Source organism: Octodon degus, unplaced genomic scaffold (genome assembly GCF_000260255.1).
Source record: "Octodon degus isolate 3935 unplaced genomic scaffold, OctDeg1.0 scaffold00122, whole genome shotgun sequence".
Lineage (NCBI taxonomy): Eukaryota > Metazoa > Chordata > Mammalia > Rodentia > Octodontidae > Octodon > Octodon degus.
This window is the reverse complement of record NW_004524698.1, coordinates 7463376-7489594: the sequence shown is the minus strand read 5'-3', so window position 1 is coordinate 7489594 and position 26219 is coordinate 7463376. Positions and strand designations below refer to the sequence as shown.

General features: G+C 46.8%; 1 protein-coding gene across 6 annotated transcripts in view; it reads right to left on the bottom strand.

Annotated features, from left to right (window-relative positions):
• Tom1l2 (target of myb1 like 2 membrane trafficking protein) overlaps positions 1-26219 on the bottom strand; it is a 136739-nt gene that overhangs the window by 15141 nt on the left and 95379 nt on the right. For all 6 annotated transcript variants that reach the window (XR_002817883.1, XM_023700218.1, XM_023700219.1 and 3 more), the window contains 8 exons: positions 19517-19651; positions 17639-17794; positions 15941-16057; positions 6998-7131; positions 4560-4608; positions 4007-4130; positions 1802-1919; positions 822-897 (listed from right to left, as the gene is read on the bottom strand). Coding sequence is in view for 5 of the 6 variants with exons in the window: in XM_023700218.1 (XP_023555986.1) it covers positions 822-897; positions 1802-1919; positions 4007-4130; positions 4560-4608; positions 6998-7131; positions 15941-16057; positions 17639-17794; positions 19517-19651 (909 nt within the window). In the remaining variant the exon portion in view is untranslated. The remainder of the gene's footprint in view (positions 1-821; positions 898-1801; positions 1920-4006; positions 4131-4559; positions 4609-6997; positions 7132-15940; positions 16058-17638; positions 17795-19516; positions 19652-26219) is intronic.

Sequence of the window (26219 nt, the reverse complement as noted above, 5' to 3'; positions counted from 1 at the left end):
TTTTTTTAATGTATTTGGTATAGGGTCTCACTACATAGCTCAGACTCATAGTGATCTTCCTGTTTTCAGCCTCCCCAGAGCTGGGATTACAGGTGTGCACCACCACCATGCCCAGTCTCAGTGGCTGGCTCAGAACACCTGGGGGCGGGCCGGTGCATGATCTGAAATCTTATAGAAACCACAGTTGCATTTAGGGACCATGCATGTACCACCTTCAACTTCAAGGTGTCTTCTCCCCGGCTTTACTTCTTCCAAACTGGGAACTTTCTAGGATACCCTCCCAGTCACCCCCTCACTGCTCCAGCTTTCCAAAGAAATCCTGATCCTCAGCTGCTGTCCACTGGGGCAGCACTACTTGGCTAGGCCAGCTGTCAATTCAGAGCATTGGTTCACATTGGTACTCGCCTTCCCTGTGACAGCATTATGCTGTCAGTGCACTACTCAGCCACTGGGGAATGTAAAATGTGGAGAGGCCCTACTTGGCCATAGGAGACCTAAGAGCTTCCCATAACTGCAGAAGGAAGATCAGGGGCTATGGAGCCAGAAACTCTCAGGACAGGATACCCACATGCTGCCTGCTCTCTGCACGTCCATTGGCCCATTTTCCACCTCCTGGGCCCATTTCTCTTGAGTATCACAGTATTATCACCTTACAGGGCCGAGGGGACTGCTTGGTGGTGGCATTTAGGTGCTCCATGCATCTTCCCCATCCGGTCCCTGCTGTGTACACACTTTAGCTTTTGCTGAACTACCCAGTCCACTTTACCAAACGGCCTGACTTTCCCTGCAGAAGACTGGGCCATACAGGATAGAAGACTTACCACTTCTGAGCTTTGTTTCCGACTATCTAGTGCAGAAGCGAGTCCTCCAACAGCCTGGGGGTCCTCATAGGTGACCCTAGAGACAAATGAGCACAAGTAAAACGAGTGGCCTCCAGGGGTCATGGGCGGGCAGTGGTGTGACTAATCACTTCCTATCCCATGGCACCTTTCTCAGGCGTGACCTTGGCCCTGCGCAGAGGCTGAGGGCTCATGCTATATCCCTAAAGCTGAAACAAGAAGACCTAGGTTCGAGGGTAAGCTCCCCACTGAACTCTGGGACTTGGGGCTTGTGGTTTTTACAGTCCTTCTTTTGGGTCACAGCACTGGGACCTCTCTGGCACTCAGTGGTATGATATCAAATGTACCCTGGAGCTCCTCAGAAGGAGGGGCAAGATAAAAGCACAGTAAAATTAATTTTATAAGCAGTAATCACCTTTGGGCTGAACAGAAAGCTCAAAGCATGCTCTGTGCCTTTCTGAGATGCAAGGGATTGTCTGTTTTGGAATCAACTCCTCCAATTCCATATGGCTCATCTTTGCCAGAGTGGCTACTGGAAAAGTCTCTGCTCTCTCCACATTTTTTCGGCAGTTAAATATTGCTGTTAGGCACACGTTTGGGTCCCTGCCTGGCTGCACCCTCCTGTAATTGAGCTCCTCCTGCAGATGAGGGGCTGGGTAAGGTTGTATCTGCAGCTGTAACATAGGCAGGAGAGAAAAAAAGAGTGGACCCCTGTAACTGACAGGAGAACTGACATCATGATCAATCCCAAGGGCAGGGAAGAGTGGGAGAAGGGCTGGCATTCATTTAACATCTGTAGCCAATGCCAAGTCCTCATAGCCATATTTTAAAGTTCCTGGCAGCCCTGGATCTGATAAATAACAAAAGGCTTCTTTGTGCTGGACTGTGACGGAGGCTGAGCCAACTTCCCCTAACACCCCCCTCCAATATCTTTAGACAGCCACTGGAGGGGCCCCACATACGTCTTGCGCTGCTCAGCTAAGGAGTTCCCTCTGGTCTGGGCAAACATGTCAAAGCCATCACGAGGATTGCACTGCTGGAGTGAACTGAGGGTGCCGCTGACACTCTCAGTCCCCAAGTCTGTGACAACAAAACAAGCAAGTGGCAGGTGAGAACAAAATGTAGATTGGACTTGATGGGGCCCCAAAGACAGGACACAAGTGCAGTAGGTTAAGGGCCTGTGAGGAGGACAAGATCATCCTCAAGATTCCTAGGACAGCAAGGGCAGGCCTGTGGAAGATGGGAAAGTATTGTCTCCCAACTGCCACAGGGGAAGAGAGGGTATCTTGAGCAAAATGGAGACTGCTGGCAGTGGAGAAGGCAGCGAGGGGCTGGAGCACATTCTCTTCCCACAGCACCATTCTCCGGGGCCCTCAGACAGCATAGCCAAAGATCTGTGTTGCTTATTTATTTGGCACTTACTTCATAGGCACCTGCCAAGTTCAGAGCCAGACCTCCAGTGGACCCAGAGGAATCTGACATGGTCCTTGGCCTTAAGAACAGCATCAGGGAGGTGGTACAGAGGCAAGAAACTGCTGTACTTGGTGGTAGGAATTAGGGGAGACTCAAAACTGACACACAGATGTGCCTTTTACAATAAGTGGGGTTATGCTTGGGAACAAGGCGAAGACAAGGACAAAGGCACAGGGCCTGGGAGGCCAGGCTGTGTTAAGTGCCACTGCTCAAGGGAGAGATGAGTGGAGGAGGAGGCTGGAAAGGCACATGGGAGATAGCCAGTGGCCAGGGTTAAATGCCAGGTAAAGGAGTTGATGGGCAAACATTGGATGTTCTTTAAGAAAGGAGATAGCACTTTGAATTTAAGGCATGAAATCTAGTGGCTATAACCTGGAAGGAAAGCAGGCAGAGAGGTCTGTTCTGATAAGGAAATAGTGCTTACGATTAAGATGATGAATTCTAGCAACAGGTCATCAAATAAAAGTTGTTTTGCTTTTAAAAAATTCTTTCTTTAAAATTTTTTTTTTCTTTTCTTTTCTTTTTTGTACTGAGGCTGAACCCAGGGCCTCACACTGACCTATATGCCTGGTTCTTTTTTATCTTTTATTTTGCGACAGGGTCTCACTAAGTTGCTAATGTGTCTGTCCCAGGCTTGAGCCTACAGTCCTCTTACCTTTGTCTTCCACAGTGCTGGGGTTAGAGCTGTGTGCCACCATGCCCAGCTTAAATAAAATCTTAATTTAATTAAAGTGAAGTGAAGGAAGAAAGATAAATATTAAGAAAAAAGGAGGGGCCGGGGAGATGGCTCAATAGAATAAGTGCTTCCCTGGCAAGCGCAAGAGCCTGAGTTCAATCTCCGGTTCCGCCAAAAAAAAGAAAAAGAAAAAAAAAAAGGAAACAGAAAAGCAAGATAGAGGACAGAATCTTGAGGGCCATGTTTGTTTATATGAATATTATCATTTTATTTGTTATAAGTTGGATATTATCCAATATTAGTGAAGAATCTTAGGTCATATGCACATTCTTATTGTGGAAAGGTGGGAAGTTTCTTGTAAGTTTCACAGTAGAATAGTTTACAGTTAATGGAATAGTCTGAGGAAGGTAAATATGTCTGTCAGTGCCATCTCTTCCTACTTCTTAGTCCACTTCAGGCATCTCCAATCTAACACGTTTATCTTTTAGGTCCTGATTTGGCTTTAGCATCAAAACTGACTCTCAAGCAACCAATAAACTAAAATTTATTTGCCATTCTTGGCTTAGTTAATACTGAAACTTCGAACTTCCCCCACCTCTGCTTTCTTTTTTTATTTTTTAGTATTTTTGTGGAACTAGGGATTGAACTCAGGCCCTTGCTCTTGCCAGGCAAGCGCTTATTCTACTGAGCCATCTCCTCACCCCCATCTCTGCTTTCTAACTCAGGTTTAAATTTCAAATTTCAGGAAAGAAATTACAAATTGAAAGTTGCATAACTGGGGGGCTAGGGAGATAGCTCAGAGACATAAGCACTTGCCTCAAAGGGCAAGCTCCCAGGTTCAATCCCTGGTACTGAAAAAAAAAAATTGTACAATTGGCTAAGACTCAGAAAGAAATATTAACAAGGATTTCCCAAAATACTCTCAGCCCTTCAACAGAGGTGAGGCCACAAGGAGGCCCACAGCAGGGAGCCCCTTTACAAAGCAGAGAGCCCTTTTACAAAGAAGGGAAACACTCACCCAGGCCTGCCAGCTGGGAGGAAAGGGAAGATGGGGGTGCCGTGCTTCCCACCATTGGGCTCACCACGGCAGGAGAGCCAGGGCCCAGGTCTATTAAGTTGTCTTCAGTCACTTCATTGAGTACCTGTGGGACAAGAGACGGGTGAGGGCTGAGCCTTTGGATAGTTCTGAGGTAAACATAGTTGGCACTGTGTAGGATTTTGTTAAGAAAAGGCATCAACATGGCCCCACACAGATGCAAGGTGGTTTCGCCTTCAAAGTCCATGGTGGGCCCAGGCTGCCACTGAGCTGCCTGCTGGCCTCTTCTCCCTTGCCACATAAAAGAAGGTGGCCCTGAGTCACAAGACAGTGATGTTCTGGGAGCTGAAGATGTAGGTTTTGTGCCACCCTCCTGAGTGCCAGCCAGCTTTCTTCAGGTTTCCTTTAACCAGAGTGTACCCTACAGTTATCCAAATATTTTAGCCCTGTTTAGAAAAACTAGAAGGGAGGCCAACAAGGGCAAGTCTCCAATGTGTGTGGGGATGCCCTCCTCAGAATAGGGGTTTTCACTTACTCCATTGCTGGCATTCTGAACCGATCGGCCCGACCTGTATCGCTCGAACCTAACATGGAAGGAAAGCAGAGAAATAAGTGGCATAGGAGCTGCTGCATTTAGACTCATGGAGAACTCTGGGGACCCAGCAGAAGTAGATCTCTTAGAAAGGAGACCAGCCAGTCCCATGTGGGGTGTGAGAGAGTAGATCCCGCATGTACAACTGTGTTATGCCTTCTTCCATGCCAGGCTTCTACCTTCAGAAGGCCCAGCCTCCCAGTCTCTTCTACAGGTATACTGGTTGGTCTTAGGGAGGAAGTGTTGGCTGCCACCCTGAGGAGGCCACCAAAAGCATTCTAATCATTTCCTCAGATGGGCCCAAGCGCTGCTCTGCCCTCCTCAGAGGAAGCTGAGTCAACTACCTGACCTGGAGGCATACTACAAGTCTATCAAAGCCAGTGACTAACCACACAGCCCTCTTTACTTTTGCTGGACAGCCCCCAATTCCATCTCTGGACAAAAGGGGGTGAGGCATATATGGGGCAGCACAGAAAGGACAGGCACAGACCCTGGCCATGACTGGAGAAAAGGCTGGCCAGGAGTCGTGGAGAGATTTGGGCCAACCACTTGGTGGGTGCCAGGAAGGTGGGAAAGGTGGCTCTGCTGTGCCAGTCTCCTCTGTGCCCCATCAGCAGATAGCTGCAGACGAGGCTTGACTGTGGGCAGTATCCCCTCTCCCACACGTGTCATTCTTACATTGGCAGGGAATATATGAACAGTTGTGAGGTCTACAGGGGTCAACAAAGACAGTTTTTCACTGTATTTAAAAGCTCCATGGGGCCAGGGAGATGGCCCAGTAGAACCGGCCTGAGTTCAATCCTCGGTTCCACCAAAAAAAAAAAAAAAAAAAGTTCCAAATGCCATGGGTCAAATGCCATGGACCAAGAGCTATCCAGAAGACTTCTCTGGCCAGAGACTGGCATGGTTTGCTGCTCACCAGCAGCTGGTGGCAAAGGACCCCCAGAAGGACTGATCTGACTAGGCAGTGTGGGTCTATTATAGTTTTGACTTGTCTGGTATTTTTCAACAGGGGACTCTCTAGAGGGCAGGGATAGTAACACATCTGAAACACTGAATCCAAAGGTATTCATGTTTTTCATGTTTTCTTTGAGGGACCACTAGTCTTACCAAGGTACTGTTAACTACAACTGCACTAAAGGGCTGCTTGCCCTAGGGCGTGCCTCTGAGTTCTTTGTAAGGACAGAACAGGTGAACTTGTGAGTGACAATGCCCATACTAGCTCTTGTCATTTTATTATATCAAGGGCTTAACTAGGTCTAATAGGTCAAAACTGAGCCCATAACATGGAAAACTGAAGCTACATGGCAAGACATGGGGGGCCTCAGGCTGGGAGTTAAGGCTCCTGGGAACTGTTTTTATTCTCTGGCCAACATACTGCAGAGTGCTGATGGTCCCACAGTCCTACTGCAGAGGCAACTTCATTGGTTAGATGGGCAAAGGGCCACAAATCCCTACTGCCACAGGCAGAAGCTGAGACAACCCTATGGTGTGACAACCCCCATAATACCATCCACTGGGCCCCTACAGAGAAATGTAAACATGGCAGTTGTGGTCCTAGCTGATGCTAGGACATGTCCTTTTGACCAATTCATCCAAGAAGCTGTGAGTCAGCTAGATGGACTCCAAGACTCGAGAGGACAAAGGCCTCTGTCCTATCCTCTTAGGCCTCATTATAAATGTGAGATGGTTGGCCTGGTCAAGGTCCTCTCTGGTCCTGACACTAAGCTATTCAGAAAAGCCCAAAGGACAGTCCCATCCAAATCACACAATTTTGATCTATCCCAGGGAAGTCTTTGGAAAAGAAAATTATTTGCAAGTTTGTTACTTTAAGATTAAAAATGATTTGGGTGCAGAAAGACTGGAAAGGAATGTGTTTTCCTAAGCAGCAGGAGCAGTAGCAGCAGCAGCAGCATTTGGGTACTTACACCCTGCCTGTTTCTCCTGATCACTCAAGACACAATGACACTTACAAAGGGAAAATTCTCACTTTTTTCCAGATGAGAAAGAGGAAATCTTTTTTCTTACTAGAGGTTTTCTTTCCCTTTAATCCTTTTCAAATTCAAAGGATCATCAAAGGAGCAGGTGCAGCAGCGCTGGGCCCAGACACCTCCCCCCAGCCAGCCTTCTCTGGGGCTGGGGACCTAGGGGAGAGGCAGAGCAGCCAAAGGCTTACAAAGGGCAGAACCCAATTCTGCACGTCAAATTCCTGCTGCTCTGTTCCCAGGAGAACAAGAGCATTTTCTATGTCATCTGGGAAGAAATTAGCATTCCTGATGAGTATTTTCTTACTCTAATCTCTCTCTCCCTTTCTGTCTCTCCTTGTTTATGAAAGAAATCCCTCTGTTATGGCAACAATCCTTTCAAGGGCTCACTCCTACCTCTCATAGCGGAGGAAGACATTGTTGAGGTCGTCATTGACGTGCAACAGCTCCTCGGTGACCTCCTCATTGGACACACGGGAGATGAGTTCCACAATACGGTGCTGCATGGCTCGACAGGTCCTGTTTAGCTCCTAGGGAAACATGCACCTCTGCATAGCTTGCTGGAAATGCTTTTTGTGACATTCTAGTGTCTTTGAAAAGATTTGTACTGATTCTTAAAAGTCACAGGAGTACATCTTCTTCGTAAAACCAGACGTGTACAGAATAAAGACTAAAAGTTCCCTCCTTGCTGCCTCCCTCTTCCCCCCCAGAGAACACAGTACTTTTTCAAATGTCCACATGTACATGCTATTGTGCATAGATAAGCATGTGTTTGTGCAAACACTTTTAAATATAGAAATAGGATTCTTTGCAGCTTGCTTTTTCTCCTTAACAAAATATTTCAGGCCCCTTTCCTTATTACTTTGTACAAACTGCCTTGTTCCTCTGTGTGTGTCATAATGCATCTTACCATTTTGGTGTTGTGGGGCTCATGGCTCATGGTCTTTTTTGGGGGGACCCAAATAATGCAGTAGTGAACTTTGTATATATGATTCTTACACCCTTGGGCAAGTGCTTGCACAGCATGAGCTCCTCAGAGGGGGAATTTATAGGTGGCAGTATGTGTGGCCATTTAGGATACTGATTGCTAAAGGCCCTCCAAAAATATGCTATCACTTTACTTATATTGCCAACAACAGCATGAGTGTATTTTATGACTGCATTAGGGATGTTGTGCTGGTGCGTCTGTCTCCTTGCCAAGGTCTCAGAAGCTCTGCAAACTTCCTCAGAGCTTTTTGCTGGCAAGATAACACTTGCACACCACTAGTTAGCATAGGCCCCTCTTGATCCTTGGAAGCAATGTCCTTTGAGAACAGAGCCTTATGCTTTATGGCCTGGATTCCATGAGTTTGCCTTGCCCTGGAATAAATCCTTATTGATACTCTTGTTTAAACTTATTTGTGAAGCTTCCTCAAATAATCTTCCAGGCTCCTTGCCTTCTTATATATCAGACTAAGAATGCTACAGCGATATGGCAGGCCTACCAGCTTGGCCCCTCAGCCTCTAAAGTCGGGAGTTGCCTATAAAACACAACCATAAATCCTAATGGGTCACCAAGGTTAAGACAGAGGTGAGATGCTGTCCCCATCTACCTAGACACTGGAGAGAGCGAATGAGCCAGTAACATCTCTGCACGGCTCTGCATTTTGCCTCATGATCTCATTCTCTTGGACAGTCTCTCTTGCCAGATTGTAACCTCCTTGACGGGTGCTGTCCTTTACCCCCCACGGGTACCCTGAGACACCTGAGACACACACTAGTGAGTTGAGCCACTGTGGTGGTCAGACAAGCAAAGAAGGGAGTGGAAGATGCTCCTTCTGCAAATTCCCTGCCAGGACATATAGCACTCATTCCCAGGATTATTATGGCTGGGCTCTAAATCTGCCTTCTTCTCTAATCCTTGGCTTGAGATGTCTTTTCCCATGTTCCCAGCATGATGACTAACTCACAGGGCCACTCTCCAAGTATTCCTGAGAGAATTAATGATGAAGGCAGGTGCTACTTCTCTCACACTCAGTTCCAGAGTCTCAGGGAGACTTTCCAACCTCACTCTCTTGAGCCTGTGTGTCCTGGGCCTATCTCTGCAAATAGAAGCGTGATAGGGAACCTTAACTGGCTTCTGCTGCTGCCCCTTCTCCTATGATGCTCAGATCTGGGGTTCATTCTTCCAGAGCTAAGGCAGCCAAGAAGGAGGCCTGACCCAGATGGATCAACCCAGAGTCACTTGAGTACAACTGTACTTATTGTGCAGAAGGGACTTGAATTTAGGAAAATGGGTATTCACAAGTCTGGTCTTTTTGTCACATTGACAAAAAGCTTTGTTAGAGACTCCTTGATACTGGCTCTGGTCACCTTGCTGGTCCCCACTATGGCACCACTACCCTTCATCTCGGTTCTAATTCTCCACAGCCAGAATAGTGCTGCAAGTCTCCCTTGGTCACTGAGAAAGCCAGAAAAACCTTCCAGATTTTTCTCTAAATAGATTCCCAGTCTTGGTTCTCCTCAGACTCTCACTCTGGATTTTGGAGAAGGCAGCATCATCAGGGCACACTACTTTCAGCAAAGGCAGATCCTACCACAAAGGCTCAAGATGGGAAAGTTTGGCCCCTGTCCAGCACTTGCAACCAAGCAGCAAGTTCTGGATACACTTGGTTGAGAAAGAGAAAGAAAAAGATCATTCAATTTCCATCAAAACTGCAGGCCAATGTACAAGACCTACAAGTTAGGGAAGTGTGGGGCCATGTCAGGGTAGACAGCTTTAAGCTCCTCCAGAAGCCTGGGGTACCACTATCTGGAGCCCACAGACTGTCCAGGCACACCTCAGTCTGTCAAGGACACAAGGGGCCTTAAGGACACCCACTACTCTGGGGCCCTATGAAGCCAGCTCTCTGCATGCAATGTCCTTTCTTTTCCATTATAGAAGCTCCTATCCATCCTTCAAGACCTCAAGCTATTTACCTGTCTCAGTTTCTCATCATGAAAATGTTAAACATATAGTAAAATAAATGTACCATCTTCCATTTTCTACCATTAATATATTTCAGTGTCAGACTGACCATATGTTGCCTATTTATCCATCCTCTCAGTGCTCACTTTGGCAATACATATACTGCCCATCTTTTTGTCCATTTGTAAAGTTTTCTTTTAATTTTTTTAAAAATTATTTATTTAATTGGTATAGGGTCTTGCTACACAGCTCTGACTTGTAGTGATCCTCCTTATGTCAGTTTCCCCAGCACTGGGATTACAGGTATGTATCACCACGCCCAGTTTTGGTGGCTGGCTTGGCATGGGGATGGCACAGCATGTGGTACCAGGGATCAAGCCTGGGTCCTGTGCTTGTCAGGCAGCACTCAGACCACTGAGCTATCTCCCCAGCCCTGGAATGTTTTCTAGGGACCTGTAGCTGCCCCTTCCTCCTTAAGAATCCCTCAGCATATCAGACATATTTTTTTTGTTTTGTTAATATCAGACATATTCCACTGGATCTTCCACCCCAAAATGTCATCAGAACTCCTCCAGCAAAGCCTCTAGGTGATTGCTAAACCCAGCCACCCCACATAGCAACAGCCTCAGGACGAGAGCAATCCTGAGGTGGCTCACTGATTTAGAGACCCAAACCAGATACCTCAGAGCACTGCCAAGTGTGTATCAAAAATATGGCTACCAATATTCCAGTAACCAGGACTACCAGCAAAAGAGGGCAGGGATTTATCTCTGTTTCTCCCACTGAGTCCCTGCCCCAGCTGGGTGCCAGGGGCCAAGCAGCAGGCAGCAAGCTGCCAGTGAATGGATATGCTCTCCACATCACCAGGACTCTCCTCTGTGAGAAAAATGAGGGGGCTGGTACACAGGGAATTCTGTAGAATGCTGTGGAGGTGCCCCAGAGACCTCCATGATATCTTGCCCCATGGCAGTCAGAGCAGCTCTGCTTTCATTTTTTAAAAATAAATACTGCCATTCTCTGTAGAATTATACTTGTGGAAGAAAAGATTCTATGACTTTCAAATATTGTTTGGAAAGTACTAGAGGATTTTTGAGGCTTGAACATTAAGTCCTCAGTTTGGAGGAAGAACAAGACTCAAAGGCAGAGTCCATATAGTGGTCTCATAGACTCTGCAAAAGAAATATCTCCTTTGGCCTTGCATTTTCTGCCTTTCCTCTCACTGCCTTCCTGCTGAGGTGGTGGCTGGGAAGTTCTCTCCCTGTCGGACAGTCTTGCAGGCTGGAGGGTCACCCCAGTGGCTTCCCTAGGCATTCTGCCTAGAGACAGGCTCGAGAGTCCCTCCTAGGCATTCTGAATCAGGGATCTTTGCAAAGAGAAAGGTTTTTCATTTCCTGGATTCAATATTTTTTTGTTTGTTTCGCTTTTGTATTTTTGAAACAGGGTCTCCCTACATAGTTCAGTATGCCTTTGAACTCACTATGAAGCCCAGGCTGGCCTTGAACTCATAACAATCTCATGAGTACTGGGATTACAGGGATGTGCCACCATGCCAGACTCAACATTTTTTTTTTTTTTGAACCGGGGATTAAACTCAGGCCCTTGCGCTTACCAGGCAAGCGCTTATTCTACTGAGCTATCTCCCTGGCGCCCAGACTCAACATTTTAAATCACTTTTTTGAAAAAGGAAAGACATGGACCAGAATGTTAAGATTTCTGGGGCCAGGCATAGAGCTCAGCAGCATAGTGCCTGCCTGACAAGTGCAAGGTCCTGAGTAGAGTCCTGGTACCAAAAAAAGGAAAAAAAAAAAAAGACTTCTGTATTATCATGCCACCTGCCCACCTCATGGCCTTCCTAGTACCATCCTCAGCCAGCTCCACACAGGTCCAGCTGGAGACTTTCCTCCTCTCCTTCCACCTCCAAACAATGCAGGCCAAGTGACTCTTCTGGGCCTAAGGCATCTGACTGCCAGCACTGTGGCTAGGTCACCCCTTCCACTGTGCAAAAGCAAGGATAGGAGTTCCCTCATGCAAAAGATTTCAGCTTTGGTTCCCACCCATTTCTGGTTCTCAAAAGAGGGGCAGGACAGCCAGTCACCTGTGCAAAAGCTTTCATCTACCAGAACACGTCATGAAATAACCTCTCTTGTCTGTCTAGTTAATCCCAAAGTCTTTGTCTTTTCTTTAGAGGATCGTCTCAGGACCATCTCACAAAATAGTCTTTTAATCATTTTTGCGGTTCCTCTGAACCTTCTCCAAGTTCCAGGGAGCATGGAATAAGGTCTTGAAGCTCTGTTATAATGTGGAAGAGACAGGAGGGAGAAGAAAATCTTTTGAAGGAAAAGGGGAAACTAAATGTGTATAATACACTAGATTTCTCCAGAGAAAATGGCCTTCGTCATTCTGTCTTTGTTACAACACGATGCAAGAAGGGAAGTGATTTATACCATCTGGTACTTGATAGAACAGGGAGATGGTTTCTTTTATTGCCTGATGGGTGACATATAAGAGTGTCCATTCTGGAGAAGTAACTGATTAATTAAAAATTGTTATTAACTGAAGACAAAAGTAAAAAGCCTCAATCAGGAAGGAGCAGTGGATAAAGGAATCAAGGCCTTTTCAGATTCAGAAAGCAGCTAAAGGTGTGCATTTTAGTAGGGACAGGCACAGTTTTGCATCACGGTCCTGGACTCAAATGTCCATGCACAGGATTCAGAAGGTGCAGCCTAAAAACAGCTATACAAGAAAGAGAAGGGCCAGGGTTTTTGGATGATGGAAACTCCCCACCTGACAATGTCTGCCTCATGAGAAGAGCTGTTCTATGAGATGAGCTGCCAACAGCTGCACCTGTTCCACGTAGATTGGGCAGTAGGCAAGGCTTATGGAAATCTGTGAATACTTAAGCATCTAACCCTGTAAAAGAGGAATTAGTTTTGTTCTTTCAGTTACCTAACACAGACCAAGGTCAAAGTTACAGCAAGACAGATTTGAGCTCGGTGTACTGAAGAGCTTTCCAACAACAGCAACGGTTATAGTTCACAGGCTACAATTTGCGGAGGTCTTGCCTGCACCCAGCCCTATGCTAGGTGCTTTTCAGGTGAAAGCAATCACTCCAGGCTGCCAAAGGAAAAGAAATAGGCTTCAAGAGGGCCTGTGACTTGCCTAATATCATCTAGCTCCTCAGTGGAAGAGCCGAGATGTGCACTCAGTGATTCCTAAACGGTGTTGTCTCTACCCTCTCTGGTATTGCTAGTATTAACTAGATGCCTGCCTGAAAACAGAAGTGCTTTCATGGACTGTGAGAAGAGCCTGCCACTGAGGATATGAGATAAACCAGGCAGACACTAGGCCTGATGCAGGAGAGGAAACCTGAGCACAAGTGGGGGTAAACTAGCTGCCCAGGTCAGTCCCAAGTCAGTAAGTGAAGGGTTTGACACTTGCCCTAGGAGGCATGGCTAGTCCCCAAATCCTGCCCTTTTCCACAGGTGCTCTAGCTAAGCAGACATCACAGGGTACCAGAGTGGCCTCAGCCTCTACTCACATACCAGCCATCTGCTGCCCCAAGTCCACAGGCAAATTGCTCACAAGCATCCCTGCTGCTCCTGCCAGAATGTGAGAAGATCCACCTGACAGAGCTTTGCCATGTGCAGGGAATAACTGGTACATAACTTGTCAACAGTTATGATCAACTACTCTGGTGCATCCTGGGGCTGCCTCCTACAGTTACCTCTCTTCGCGCTCCCTCTACCTCCGAGCCAGTACTTTACACTTGAATCAGGAGCAGCTGCTGTTGGTGGAGACATTTGGGTTGGTGACAAATGTGTTTATTTCCACTGTCCTGGCCAGCACTCAGCTCTGGACTGCTTCTTCCCTGAGCACTCTGGCTGTCTTCCAGCTTGACTGAGGGGTTCCGGGGACAGATTATGATCCCAGCTCTTTCCAAGCAGACTGAAGCATTTTCCCATGCAGAAGGCTCACTGCTCTGTGTAGTACCCACCCTGGGGACCCCTGGGCTGCTGTCTTCTGATTGCTGGGGAAGGACAGGAGGGAGTACACCAGGCATGTGGCCACCAGCCAGGACAGCTAAGTCTGTTCACACAGTGCTGCCCATTCCTGCATCTCCCAAGCTGAAAGGACAGCCTCCCACGGGCCCCAAGTCGATCTCTTTCTGTTTGATTTATACGACAGCAGTGCAGCCTGGGAGGCTCAGAGTTGGAACAAAACAGAGGGAAAGAAAACGTCATGGGAAGCAACCTATTTTTGAAAACTGTGAGCTGACGCCAGGAGATTAGGTTCTGTTTGTCTTGGCTGATGGACTCATTAAAAAAAAAGCACCCCCCTCCCCCCACGGAGTACTCCTGCTGTCTGGATCTGCTCTGGCTGTCTGGAAGCATCTTGGCTTTGTTCAACCCATCCCCTGCTGCCAGGAGCTGTTCTGTCCAGATCAACACTTGGTCAGCAGGAATTCCAACGCTGACACAGCACAAAGCTGCCTCAGGAGGCCCCTGGACTGCTCGCAGATTCCTGTGCATCTGGGTAATGCCTGGCAGAGGCACTGCTGCAGGCTGCAGACACAGGCCAATGATGACACATTACAGGGGGAGGGTCCACAGATTGTGGCACACAGACAGTTGGCCCTGCTGAGCTGAGCAAGCCCAGACTGATGCAGGTGGCAGAAGTATGGTCTGGGAACTGGGGAGGGGCCACAAAGAGTGAGGCCAAGAGCATCCTGGTATTCACATTACAGGGGGGTGAGCTGTCTCCCTGTCTGTCTCCTACATTAAGCTGTGAGCTCTTTCAGAGCAAGGCCCTGAGCGCTTGCCTCCACTTCGCCCTGGGGCTGCGCTCTCTGTAGGACTCCATGAAGGTCACCACCTACCATTATTCCTATAGAAACTGATAGCCTCCAAATAGAGAGAGGGTACTCCAAGAAGCACCTTGGGCCCAGATCAAGCCACTGAGAATGTACACTTCAAAAGGGTAACGCCATCAGAACCATATTTCTCAGGTGGCCAATATTTGCCAACAGCAGGATGGGAGGTGTGGCACTCAGGGGACCAAGACTGATGACCAAGTACAAGATGGAAATAGCAGCAGCAGCAGCAGCAGCAGCAGCAGCAGCAAGTATGTCAAGAAGCACTCACTGGGGCCGGGGAGATGGCTCAGTAGAATAAGCATTTCCCTAGCAAGTACACAGACTTGAGTTCAATCCCCAGTTCTGCCAAAAAAAAAAAAAGCACTCATGCCAGGTCACAAAGTCAGGCTGGCACCTGACCTGTCAACTTACACATCTTGTCTCTGGAAAGATATGGTACTTGTAATTCCTAGCATCTTTTCTCCACTTTCTAGAAGGTTACTAATCCTAAGAGCAGTGTTACTGACATTTTCTTCAAATTGCACAGGCATCTGAAACTCAGTATACTGATACTACTATCAGTGTAGTAGATACCAGCCACAGGCTCTGGGTTTGGTTGGCCTAAGAAACAGGCCTGAAGAGACCCCTGACTCTAGTCTTACTGCGGGACTACAGGCCACACTAGTGGCCTATATTCTTCCCTGCTATGCTCAAGTTCAGTGGGCGTGGGGGAAGCATAATGCACTGGCAGAGTGTTTGCCTAGCATGTGCAAGGTTCTGTGTTCAATCTCTGAACACACACACACACACACACACACACACACACACACACACCCCACACACACCTATGGGGTGTCCAAAGGCAGGAAGGCTGAATGGTAGCAGTTCCTCAGGAGCCACAATGTGTGCCCCTCAACCTAGGCACTCTCAGCATTTGGGACAGGAACAGAAACTTCAAGTTCTTCAAAGTCTCAGGAATTCCTCCCTCAGTGGGGAAGGGCAAAAGGGCACCCACATGTCATTAGGCCAATGAGGGCCTGATGCAGACATGTCTATGATGTGACAGTGAGGGAGCAGGGCCACACATCCATTTGTACCATAGCATGGTCTCACCTGCATTTATAGTAAATAACAAACAGTCTGAAAGAAAATACATCAAAACCTCATTAGCAAGGCCAAGGATTTGGCTCAGTGGCACAGCACCTGCCTGGCAAGTGCAACATCCTGAGTTTGATTCCCAGTACCAAAAAACCAAACCAAACCAAAACCCTCAATAGCAGTTTCTGTGAGTGCTTAAGTTAAAAGAAAAGTATTTCCTTCATGATTTTTTTCTTTTATTTTGGGGTGGTGGTACTAAAAGAGAGAAAGGGTGGTATTGGCCCCTGTCTATCCCCAGGAAATGTGAGGCTGAGTGTGGGCCAACACAGTCTCTCTTGATAACAGTCCCAACTGACAGCCCAGCCGCCAGCCGGGTTCCCAGGTAGGAGGTCATACCTACCACCAGGTACAGAAGCCCTCCCACAGATGAGGTCCTCCTCACCTGCAGCAGTTCCAGATCAGATGAATCCTCCTGCCCAGGAACCATCTCTGTTAACATCTCAGACATGACTTTTGTATTTCCCCGAACCACATCCAGCTCGCTCCGCAGCCTGGCAATCTTTGGGTCACAGGGAGGAAAGCAGGAAGGAGATGTCAGCCAGCTGTGCCTGAGAGATCAAAATGAGCCACACTATAGGCAGGGGAAGTCCTATCCAGTGTGACACCTTGTCATCTTCTGCATGCACTCTGCAGGAACAGCTTTCCCATCTCCTTCTGGTCTGCCTGTGAGGGGACCTCAGCTGAAGAGAACTGAATGGGAAAGTGAGGTCATCTGTGGAGCCTTCATGACACCAAGTACAGAGTAATTTGCAATGAAGAGTGCAGGAGCAGCACCATCTGCCCTGCAGGGTAGGCAGGAAGGATTAGCTCTATTCTGATGGACAGGAGACTGACATGAGCTTCTTCCTAAAGGCTCACTGTGAGTAGCTCAAGCCTACCAGCCTAATTCCTATCTAGCTTCTTGGTCACATCCCTCCCCAGCACTGGCAGAGAAGTGACAATGATATGGTCTTAGAATAACACTTGTCACCTACAAACAACTGACTGATCCCTCTGTTTCAGTGTGGTTTCATAATAAAGACATTGTCACAAATAGGAAATAAGTGTTTTTAAATTAAAAAAAAATAATCTGGTTATTTGGAACAGGGTCTTGCTACACAGCTCAGACTCACAGTGATCCTCCTTTCTCAGCCTCTCCAGCACTGAGATTACAGACGTGTGCCACCATACCCAGTTTCAGTGACCAGCATGACAACCCTGGGTTCTAGGGCCAGTATGGCATGCAATATCAGGGGTCAAACTTGAGTCCTTGTGCTTGCCAGGCAGGTACTTAGACTACTGAGTTATCTCCCCAGCCTGAAAATAAGTGTTTTGAAATACAAACACTGGATAGATTTATTTTCCAAGTCTGACCAGTTCTGAAATTTAATGGAAATTCTTCAGGTTGATCTAATGCCAGGCTCCATAATTCATCTAAAAATATCTAGTTTGGGGTAATATGGCATGAGTTTATCAGGAAGTGACCTGTAGAAGGGGGGCAGTGTTTGGGATAGGACAGGAAGAGTACTTTCAGAACGCCTTCCTGATTGCAGCCTCTGCCCTCACAGTCACCTTGCTGATGGGGCCACTGGTCTCTGATGGCTAATTTTTCTTATAGGATTGATGCGAAACGCTCAATGTGATAGACAAGCCTGTTCACAACTCAATTGCATTCCTATGCTGTTAGCCTCACTTTCTGACACTATTTCCTCCCCTACCCAGACCCTATACATGCACCTGCAGTTGGGCCACCTGCCTTTCCCTGTTCCTCTGTGCTCTGTATGCACCAGGCCACTGCTTACACAGGACCTCATTGACAGACCCACGCTGGCTTCAGAATCCTCAGTACTCAGCTCTGGGCTGCCTGCCAGGCACTGCTCAACCTTGGCTCACAGAGAACTCGGCTCTACTTCCCATTATGGCATGACTACACTCTATCATGACAGTCTTGCATTGGGCTCTCTCAGGAAATGGGCCCTCCCCTCTTTATGTTACTACAGCCAGACAGTGCTTGGTCTGAAGAAACTTCTGTATGTGTCTCCCAGAAAGGTGAAAGAAGGTGGCCATCTGTTTTTCCTGTGGCCTGGAAGCATGCAAGTACCTGTTCTGAGTTGGCTGTGATGGGGCCAGTCACACTCAGAGCTGGGGCTTGAGGAGCAGGGTAGGAAGCAGGAGGTGCAGAGTAGGAGCCAGAAGTTGTCCTCTGTTGTGACTGGGACCTGGGCATGGTTGTGGCTGGATCCACTTCCGGGACACTCTGGCAGGACAACGATAAAGTTCTCAGCTCACTCGGGTTGCCATGTGACCTGGTCCAATACCATCACCAAACTAGGTGGTACCTTCCCTCAGAGTTCATGGAACCCCTCTTGGCTCAGCCAGCATCTCCATCTAGGCAGTGGAGCTACCAGTGGTTCCTCCATCCACTCATCTCTTAAGGATTCTTCAACCAACATAACTCAAAAAAGGCCTTTTTTTTTTTTTTTTTTTTTTGGCGGAACTGGGGATTGAACTCAGATCCTTGCATTTGTCAGTCAAGCGCTTTTCCTACTAAGCCATCTCCCCGGCCCCAAAAAAGGCCATTCTGATCATGGTTCCATTATGAAGACCATCCAAGAGGAGGGAGGGATGTAATAAGCTTTGCTAATCATGAATCCTTATTTGGTACCATAAGATTACATTTTGGCCTTTACAAGTAGACTAATATAAATAGCAATTATGCAATTTACTGAATGTTCTTTATAATTATAGGAACAACAACATTGCTCCATGTCATTATTAGAAGAATAAAGTAGGTTACGCTTATTCCACCAAGCCTAGTAAGTGGTTTGGAGAATCATCATGTGAATAATGCTTTGGAAAGTATAAGTCCTTGTGCTTTCCCTTGGGCATCTCAGATAACCTCGTGAACATTTGTGCATGTGTTTACAAGAGATAGCACAGTACATTGACCTCCTGGAAGCACCATTTCAGAGACGGGCAGATGGGAAAGGCTGGACTGCAGTGTCCAGATCCTGGAGCTGTCCCAGCTCTCCCCCAGGACCAGGAGCTGCTTCCTAGCCCAGCCAAGAGATGAACTAACTTTCCTGAAAATCATGAATGTCAATGTCTAAGTACTTTTTTTCTTTTTTATTTCAGTACTGGTGATTCAACTCAGGGCTTTGCACTAAGCTACATCCTTAGCATGCCTTGATCATGCTGCCTTAGTCAGTAGAATAGCTGGGATTACAGGCATGTGCCACCATGCTTGGTTACCTTCATTCTCTTAATTCTGAAGTGCAGAGCTGCCCACTACACTGATAGTATTGTAAGAGCTTCAGTGGGACGCCCATATATGTGTCTTTCCTGGGATTTGCATCCCAAGGCTGAATACAAAGAATATAAAGATGCTCAGACTAATGGGGAATGTTCATAGCTCAAAATATATTTAAGATCTATTTGACTAAGCTAGTGTTGCAGCTCAGTAGCATATGCTTAGCATGCATGAGACCCTGGGTTGAATCTCTAGAACCATATTTCTAAAAATTCATTTGACTTACATAGTCAAAAGCTGCTTTTTGCCCATGATGAGTAAAGCTACTCCTGTACACTGCTCGGAGGTGCTCAGGGCACTCAAGGGGAAAGAGGACAGATTCCCCGCATCATATTCTATAGGCCTCTCCAAAGCAGGTGCTAATGACCCTCGCATGAAGGCTCCACCCAAGCAGCAATTTCCATGAAAACCCTGAACTGATCCCTCAATTATATTCCTCCACAGTCAGTGTGAAAACCAGGGGGGAGACACCCCTGCCACTTAATCACCAGTCAACCAGCTGTCTTACTCCTGAACTCCCCTTGTTATTAAAAAGAAATGCCCTGGAGCTTTAAGAAAGCATGATGACAAGCTGAATAATTCAAAGGTAGCAGCAGAAGGGTGGTAGCAGCAGCTTGGCTCACTCGTTTTGCAGTCGGTTTTTCTAGAAACTGCCAGCTGGAAGCTTACCCGCTGGGGAGTGTGGATGGGAGACAGAGCATCCAAGTCTGCCATGGGAAACTCAACCCCCTTCCTCTTCAGCTCCTCGTATATGTGCACCACACCAGTGAGGTCAGGACTGCTCCGAAACGCATCTGCCCACGCCTGGGAGGAGAGAGAAAGACCCGTGAAGAAGCAGCTCTTACCTAGGCTGCTCTGAGGCAGCAAGGCACCCCAGGTCCTTTTGAGGCCAATGCTCTCCTGTACTCCAGCGTGAAGCACACTGGAGAAACCTATTCTCCTCCTCTCCTGCAATCACTGGCCCAGCACGGCTGGTGAAATCCTGGTTTCAGTGGTTCTGCTGAGCATGAACAAAACACAAAACTTAATTCAGCATGTATTTTCTTGGAGAAGAGGCAGAGAAATAACACCTAGGCACTGTGGCGCATCCTAAGATGTAGGTACCTTTCTAATCATAAGGAAATCAGTTGCTGGGGCTGTTAGCTGAAGGGAGTGGAAGGCTCCCTGTAGGATATGCACCTTCATCAGTGGAGACAGGAGCCACAAGCAGATTGAGCAGAAAGGAAAGGAGAAATTGATGTATGATGGGAAATCAAAGCTAACTCATGTTTCTTCAACAGAGTAGGGACTACTGAAGCTGAGCTTGTCTAGCCCAGCCTATCACTGGCAGATAGGATAGCTTCCACTCAGGGGTGCAGTAGCCCTCCAGGAGGCAGGCCAAGGCCAGTGGTGGAGCTCACTCCTAGGAGTACTGCCCCAGCCCCATGTTTCTTCTATGACAGTGTGCCACGCATGATGTCAACATGTTTGCCAAAATAGAACACCTATGAAAAGCACAATCACTAGTCTCCCTTAAATGAAAACTACAAAGAGATGAAAGAACAGAAATATGAATAGATTATCACTTCTGTTGATTTATGGAATTTTTAGTAATTAAAAAAAGGCCTGAGGCTGGTGAGTAGCTCAGTGGTAGAGCACTTTTGGAAGTATTTGGAAGGTACTGGGTTCCATCCTGAGCACAGCAAAAATAAAAACTAAACCAATCAGTAAGGAAAGATTCAAAACCAGGAGTTATTCCAAGGGCTCCTCAGAAACAGGGTTTCCTCCAATGCTGTCCTCCACCATAAATATGTACCCAGAGGAGGAGGTGGCACCTCTTGTGCACCTGGTATCATTGATAATTCTGTCAGCTTTTCCTGCCTACAGCAATGTATTCCAGCCAACCTCTGAGGCAGCCACAAAAACTCTAACCAACAGACCCTCTCAAAGTTAAGAGGTCAGTTTCCAAAAAGCCTCCTTACTTGTAACAGACAGACATTACTTCCTTTTTTTTTTTTTTTTAACAGACATTACTTCCTACAAACAGTATATACAATACTGGGAGGGCCTACCCTTGTCAGGACTCTTTCCTTTGCCTAGGCAGGCAGAGTTGGCACCTGTTAATGCAGCTAAGCAGTCTGAGTATGCCTAGCCAGCTTGTCATTAGCAAGAAGCATAGCTTCGGCTCAGCCTGACTTTCATTGAGGCACTTATGCAATTTACATATGTAGAAACTTAAAGTCACCATACCATCAAAACACCCTGTCTTGGCCAACACTTTCTTCTGGCTTCTGAGGAAGGCAGAAGGTGACTACAGAGCTTGCCCAGAAGGACTAGCTGGAGAGTCCTGCTGCCTCAGACTGGTCTACCCACCTTCAGCTCCCCAGAGCTTGGCCTCCAATGAGCTCTTCCACTGTCTTCTGCCCCACTCAAAATCCAGCTAAGTCCTATGATTTTACCTGTAAAATGTTCTAGTGTTCTAGTTTAGGTGTAAAATTGAGCATCTCCATGCTAGGGGTGTAGCTCAGTGGTGGACCACTTGTCCAGCATGTACAATTTTTTTTTTCTTTTGGTACTGGGGATCAAACTCAGGATCTTGCACTTGCCATGCAGGTGCTTAAGCCTCTGAGCTATCTCCCTGGCCCTCAGGTACAGTTCTTGATTTCCATCTCAGCATCACACAAAACAACCAACCAACCAAACACTTAAAAACTAAACTTTCAAAGCCTGTATTTACAACCTACTGGGGGAGACAAGCCTGCCTGCTACTACTCCATGCTCCTGTTCCATGGGAATACAAGCAGCTCCAGGGACTCCTTTTAACTCCCCCTGATCCCTATCCAACCCAAACTGGCGGTAACAAGAAGAAAAATTAAAGAACCAACTATCCTTTCTAGTCAGTGGGCACTTTCGGGGCCCACCTTCCATGGTATAGCTGCATTAGGGAACTAGAAAGGAACCATATATCCCAGGTTGGGCCAATCAGATTCCCCTCCTATGAGGAGCTCAGACCCGGGCCTCAGAGAGAGTTGGGTCCTTCTCTTTGTGTAAGGAAACTGTGATCTATAAATGTAAACCTTGAACAGCCTCATGCCAGCTCAGGGCCAGGAGCAGAGGTTCTGGAAAAGGAGCAAGTAGCGTGTTGAGGGTACAGACATATAAAGAGGTGATTTGGAAGGCTTTCTTTGTCCCTTCTGTCCTTTTCTATTCCAATCCCATCCCTGGCCCGGGTACTAAGGGCTTCTGGGAGGGCCTACCCTTGTCAGGACTCTTTCCTTTGCCTAGGCAGGCAGAGTTGGCACCTGTTAATGCAGCTAAGCAGTCTTGGCTAGTTTACTCTGTCCCCACCTGCCACAATCCCAGACCTTGTCTGGGCCCCCTGTGCAGCCTGGATGAGACGGCTCCTAACAGAGCATATGTTCATGACAGCAATCTCCACTGAACAAGATTCTATGCCAACAGAGGAACAAATGGGGGCGGAGGGGCTTTAAAGGAACAGTCACATGGGAAAATGCAGAGAAAGGAAAAATCCAGAGAGGCCACATGTCCTCAGCATCTTTTTGGAACATGCCTAGATAACTGTGCTCTTCCCTCCCCCTACCTACTAGGTCAGCCACCTTTGAAGGTGCACCGAGAATGCCTTGTCCTTGCACAGAGAAAATAGCCAGTCAACATTTGTCAGGTTAAATTGAATTCAATTCTCATGGTTACTAAGCATCCTCATTTTCTTATAGAAAATGAGAACAGAGAAAGATGGTCAGTTAGGCTGTCAGCAGACTGACATGATAGTGATAAGGCAGGGGGTCCTTCTGGAAGGCTAAGCCAGTGCAGCACCCTCCCTAGGGATCCAGGTCATGTCTGGGTGGAGGTTATGGTCTGCCCTGTGTCCCTAACCTGAAGCCCAAGTGTGGCAGAGAGGGTAAGAGGCAGCTGTCTCCTAGAAGATGGCCTTATCAGAAAGCCAAGCCTCACAGTAGTGGCAGCACACTGTTTGAGGGCTTCCTGTCACAGGAGTTGGCCAGTTGATGACTGAGTAGCCACCTCACTGAAAGCCTCTTTATATCATTTCCTCTTTTCCTGCCTGCAGCCATAGTAGCGAGAGGCTGAAAGACCAACAGGCAGACCTAATCAGGGGAACAGAAGAGAGAAAGAGAGCTGTTTGCCCTACTATTTCCTTCATTGTCAAAATTACATACCAGACTTGAGACAACATTGTGGACCACATCTTACTATTGCAACCCTCAGTTTTTTCTTTTGTTTGTTTGTTTTGTTTTTTATGCATTTAGTACAGAGTCTACAGGGTCTCACTACATCAATCGGACTCATAGTGATTCTCCTCTTTTCAGCCTCCTAATCACTGGGATTACAGGCATGCACCACCACACCCAGTCTCAATCGCCAGTCTCAGCACACCCCAGGGGCAGGGTTGGCACAGCATGCTGGACTCCTCAGGGTTTTGACAAGGTTTTGAGTCACCAATCTTCAGACCAACAGACAACTGTGATTTAAACTAAGAGTTCTGAGATGACTGTGAACAAAAGGGGGCTCTGTCCTACCCAACTTCTGTACTAGCCAGGACTTCGTCTTCTCAGTGACAGGGCCCCCAAGTGGTTGCATGTTCCCTCAGAAGGTCATGAGCCTTCACTGATAGAAATCCTTTGGTCATACTTCCTGTAGAATTTTTGAGGCAGCCACCAGGTCTCTGACATCTCTGCAGAATATAACTCCCAGGCCTCTTGGCCCTCCGGCCCCCATTCCTGTCCTACCCTGAATGGCTCACTTTCTTCAGTGGAAAAAAGAGTCTTCAGTGGAAAGAGAATATTTTTAGACTCTTTGACAGGGTACGGGGGAGTAGGAAAGCAAGACCAGGTCAAGGGTACTCCAGTATGACCCAATTTCTGTTCCTCAAAACAAACTCAGGGAAAGCCTGAAGGGCATTAGAGGAAGAGCAGCCCTCTTGTCTTCTCAACAAGTGTGACAACATAGAAAACAAAAAACCCACAAGGGCTGGAGATATAGTTGAGATAGAGTGCTTGCCTAGTGAGCATGAGGCCCTGGGTTTGATCTCCAGCACAACCGAAAAAGAAAGAAGGTGGCGGGGGTGGAATGGGAGGGTGCTGTGCACAGGACCAGGCAAGTGAAAACTTAGGGATAAGGGTGAAACATGGTAGGCAGAGAAGGCTGCAATACAGGGTGGGAATGAACGCAGGCAAGCTGATAACCAAGCCTGTCTTCTCTCAGCCTATCTGTCCATGCATCTCTCACACTTGAGTAAGAACAGACCCAAAACCGTGCTGCCATGCAGGGTCTACACATTGGACTCAAGCTCAGAGAACAGGTAGGATGGTTTTCTGGTGTTCTGAGGGGGCAGAGATGTGGGATTCTGTAGGCCTGATGGACTGTCTCTTACAGGAAGTTGGGGAGGATGCGATGGCTAAAGGGCAGTGAGAAGACACAAAGCTTCAATGTGGAGAGGGATGGCGGATGGATGGAAGTGGGGAGGAACCAGCTGGATTCTGTTTACAGTTGGCCCAGAGAGCTGCTGGTGGCAAAGGTATGCCACTGTTTCTTTGATTTCAAAGAGAATAAAAAAGTTTTAAAAAAAACATTAAAAATGATACAGAATGTCACTAAAGAAGATAGGAATTCAATAATGGTCATTAACATTGCATACTGTTGTCTTCAAATTAGTTGTTCAGATTACCGGATATAAGCATGCAAAATTGGTTTTAAAAAATGTTATAAGGGCTGGAGAGATAGCTTAACCGACTAAGCATCTGATTAGGTAAGAGCAGGAACTAGGGTTTGTTTCTCAGCACCACATGTTGCGCCAACACCATCCTCAGGTGCACTGAGCTGGCCACCGACACTGGGTGTGGTGGCACTTGCCTGTAATCCCAGCACTGGGGAGGCTGAAAACAGGAGGATCACTACGAGCCACAGCTGCAAAGTGAGATCCTGTACAAAAAAAGCCCCAACCAACCAACCAACCAAACAAACATAAAAAAGTTATAAGAAATTAAAAAGTATGGGGCCAGGGAAATAGTTCAGTAGAACAAGCACTTGCCTGGCAAGCGCAAAGGCCTGAGTTCAATCCCTGGTTCTGAAAAAAAAAAAAAAAAAAGAAAAGAAAAGAAAAAAAGAAAAAGGAAAGAAAGAAATTAAAAAGGAAGAAAAAAAGCATTAACTGTTCCTTTCATTAGAAACATCACATAACTTCAAGTTATACTACACAGCTAAAATCATAAAAACAAGATGGCAGAAACCAAAAACAGACTTATGGATCAGTGGAACAGAACAGAGGACACAGCAACAACTCCAGGCATTCTCAGCTCTACATTTTCTTTGAAAAAGCTAACCCTAAGGATAAAACTTTTGCTGGAGGAAAGACAATCTCTTTAACAAATGGTTCTGGGAAAACTGGCTATCCTCATATCAAAGATTGAACCTAGACCATCTTTCATCATGCACTAAACTAAAATCAAAATGAATCAGAGATCTACATATTGAAACAAATAATCTGCTGGAATAAAAAACAGGTAAAGCTCTTGAAGACACAGCCATAGGCAAAGACTTTCTGAATAGAACCTCAGTTGTGCAGTATAAGAAATAATACCAAAAATCAACAAACGGGATCACTACAAATTAAAAAGTTGCTGCACAACAAAGGAAACCACCTACAGAGACAACCTACAGAGGGGTCAAAAATTTTGCAAGCTATTCCTCACAGGACTAATATCAAGAATTAGTCCTGATACGAGTTTATAAAATTAATAGAATCTAATGCCAGAAAAAAAAATTAAAAAGGGTGGAGGAAAAGGGGAATAAAGAATTGAGATGTATTATGCACATGGCCACCAATTCCCACGATCAATATAATCATTATGTACTGTAAACATATACTAATGAAATAAAAATGTTTTAAAAGTCTGCTGGCTTCACAAGAACTACCCAATACCCACCCTACCTCACTTCTTGGGCAGTGGGGTTCTACAAAGCACCAAGAATTATCCAGTTTTCAGGATATTATGCTGAACACTGGATAGTAAGGGAGAATCTGTACTACTCTGGCATCTATTTAGTAGTGAGCAGAGCCTCTTTTCACTCAACCAGATTTATACAATAGCCTGCTACCTACTCACAGCTAGGAGGAGACCCAGGGATCTGGCACCCTCTATCCTCACTCCAGCCTTTTGTTGTTGTCACTAGGATTATTTAGGATCAAATTCTGGGCCTCTTGTGTACTATACAAGCACTCTACCACTGTGTCCCACCTACCCCCATTCTCCCATTCTTCCTCCCCCTCCTCCTTTTTTCAGTACTGGGAATTAGATCCAGGGCTTTCACATTGAACTACATCCCAGATTTTTTCTTCTTCTTCTTCTTCTTCTTC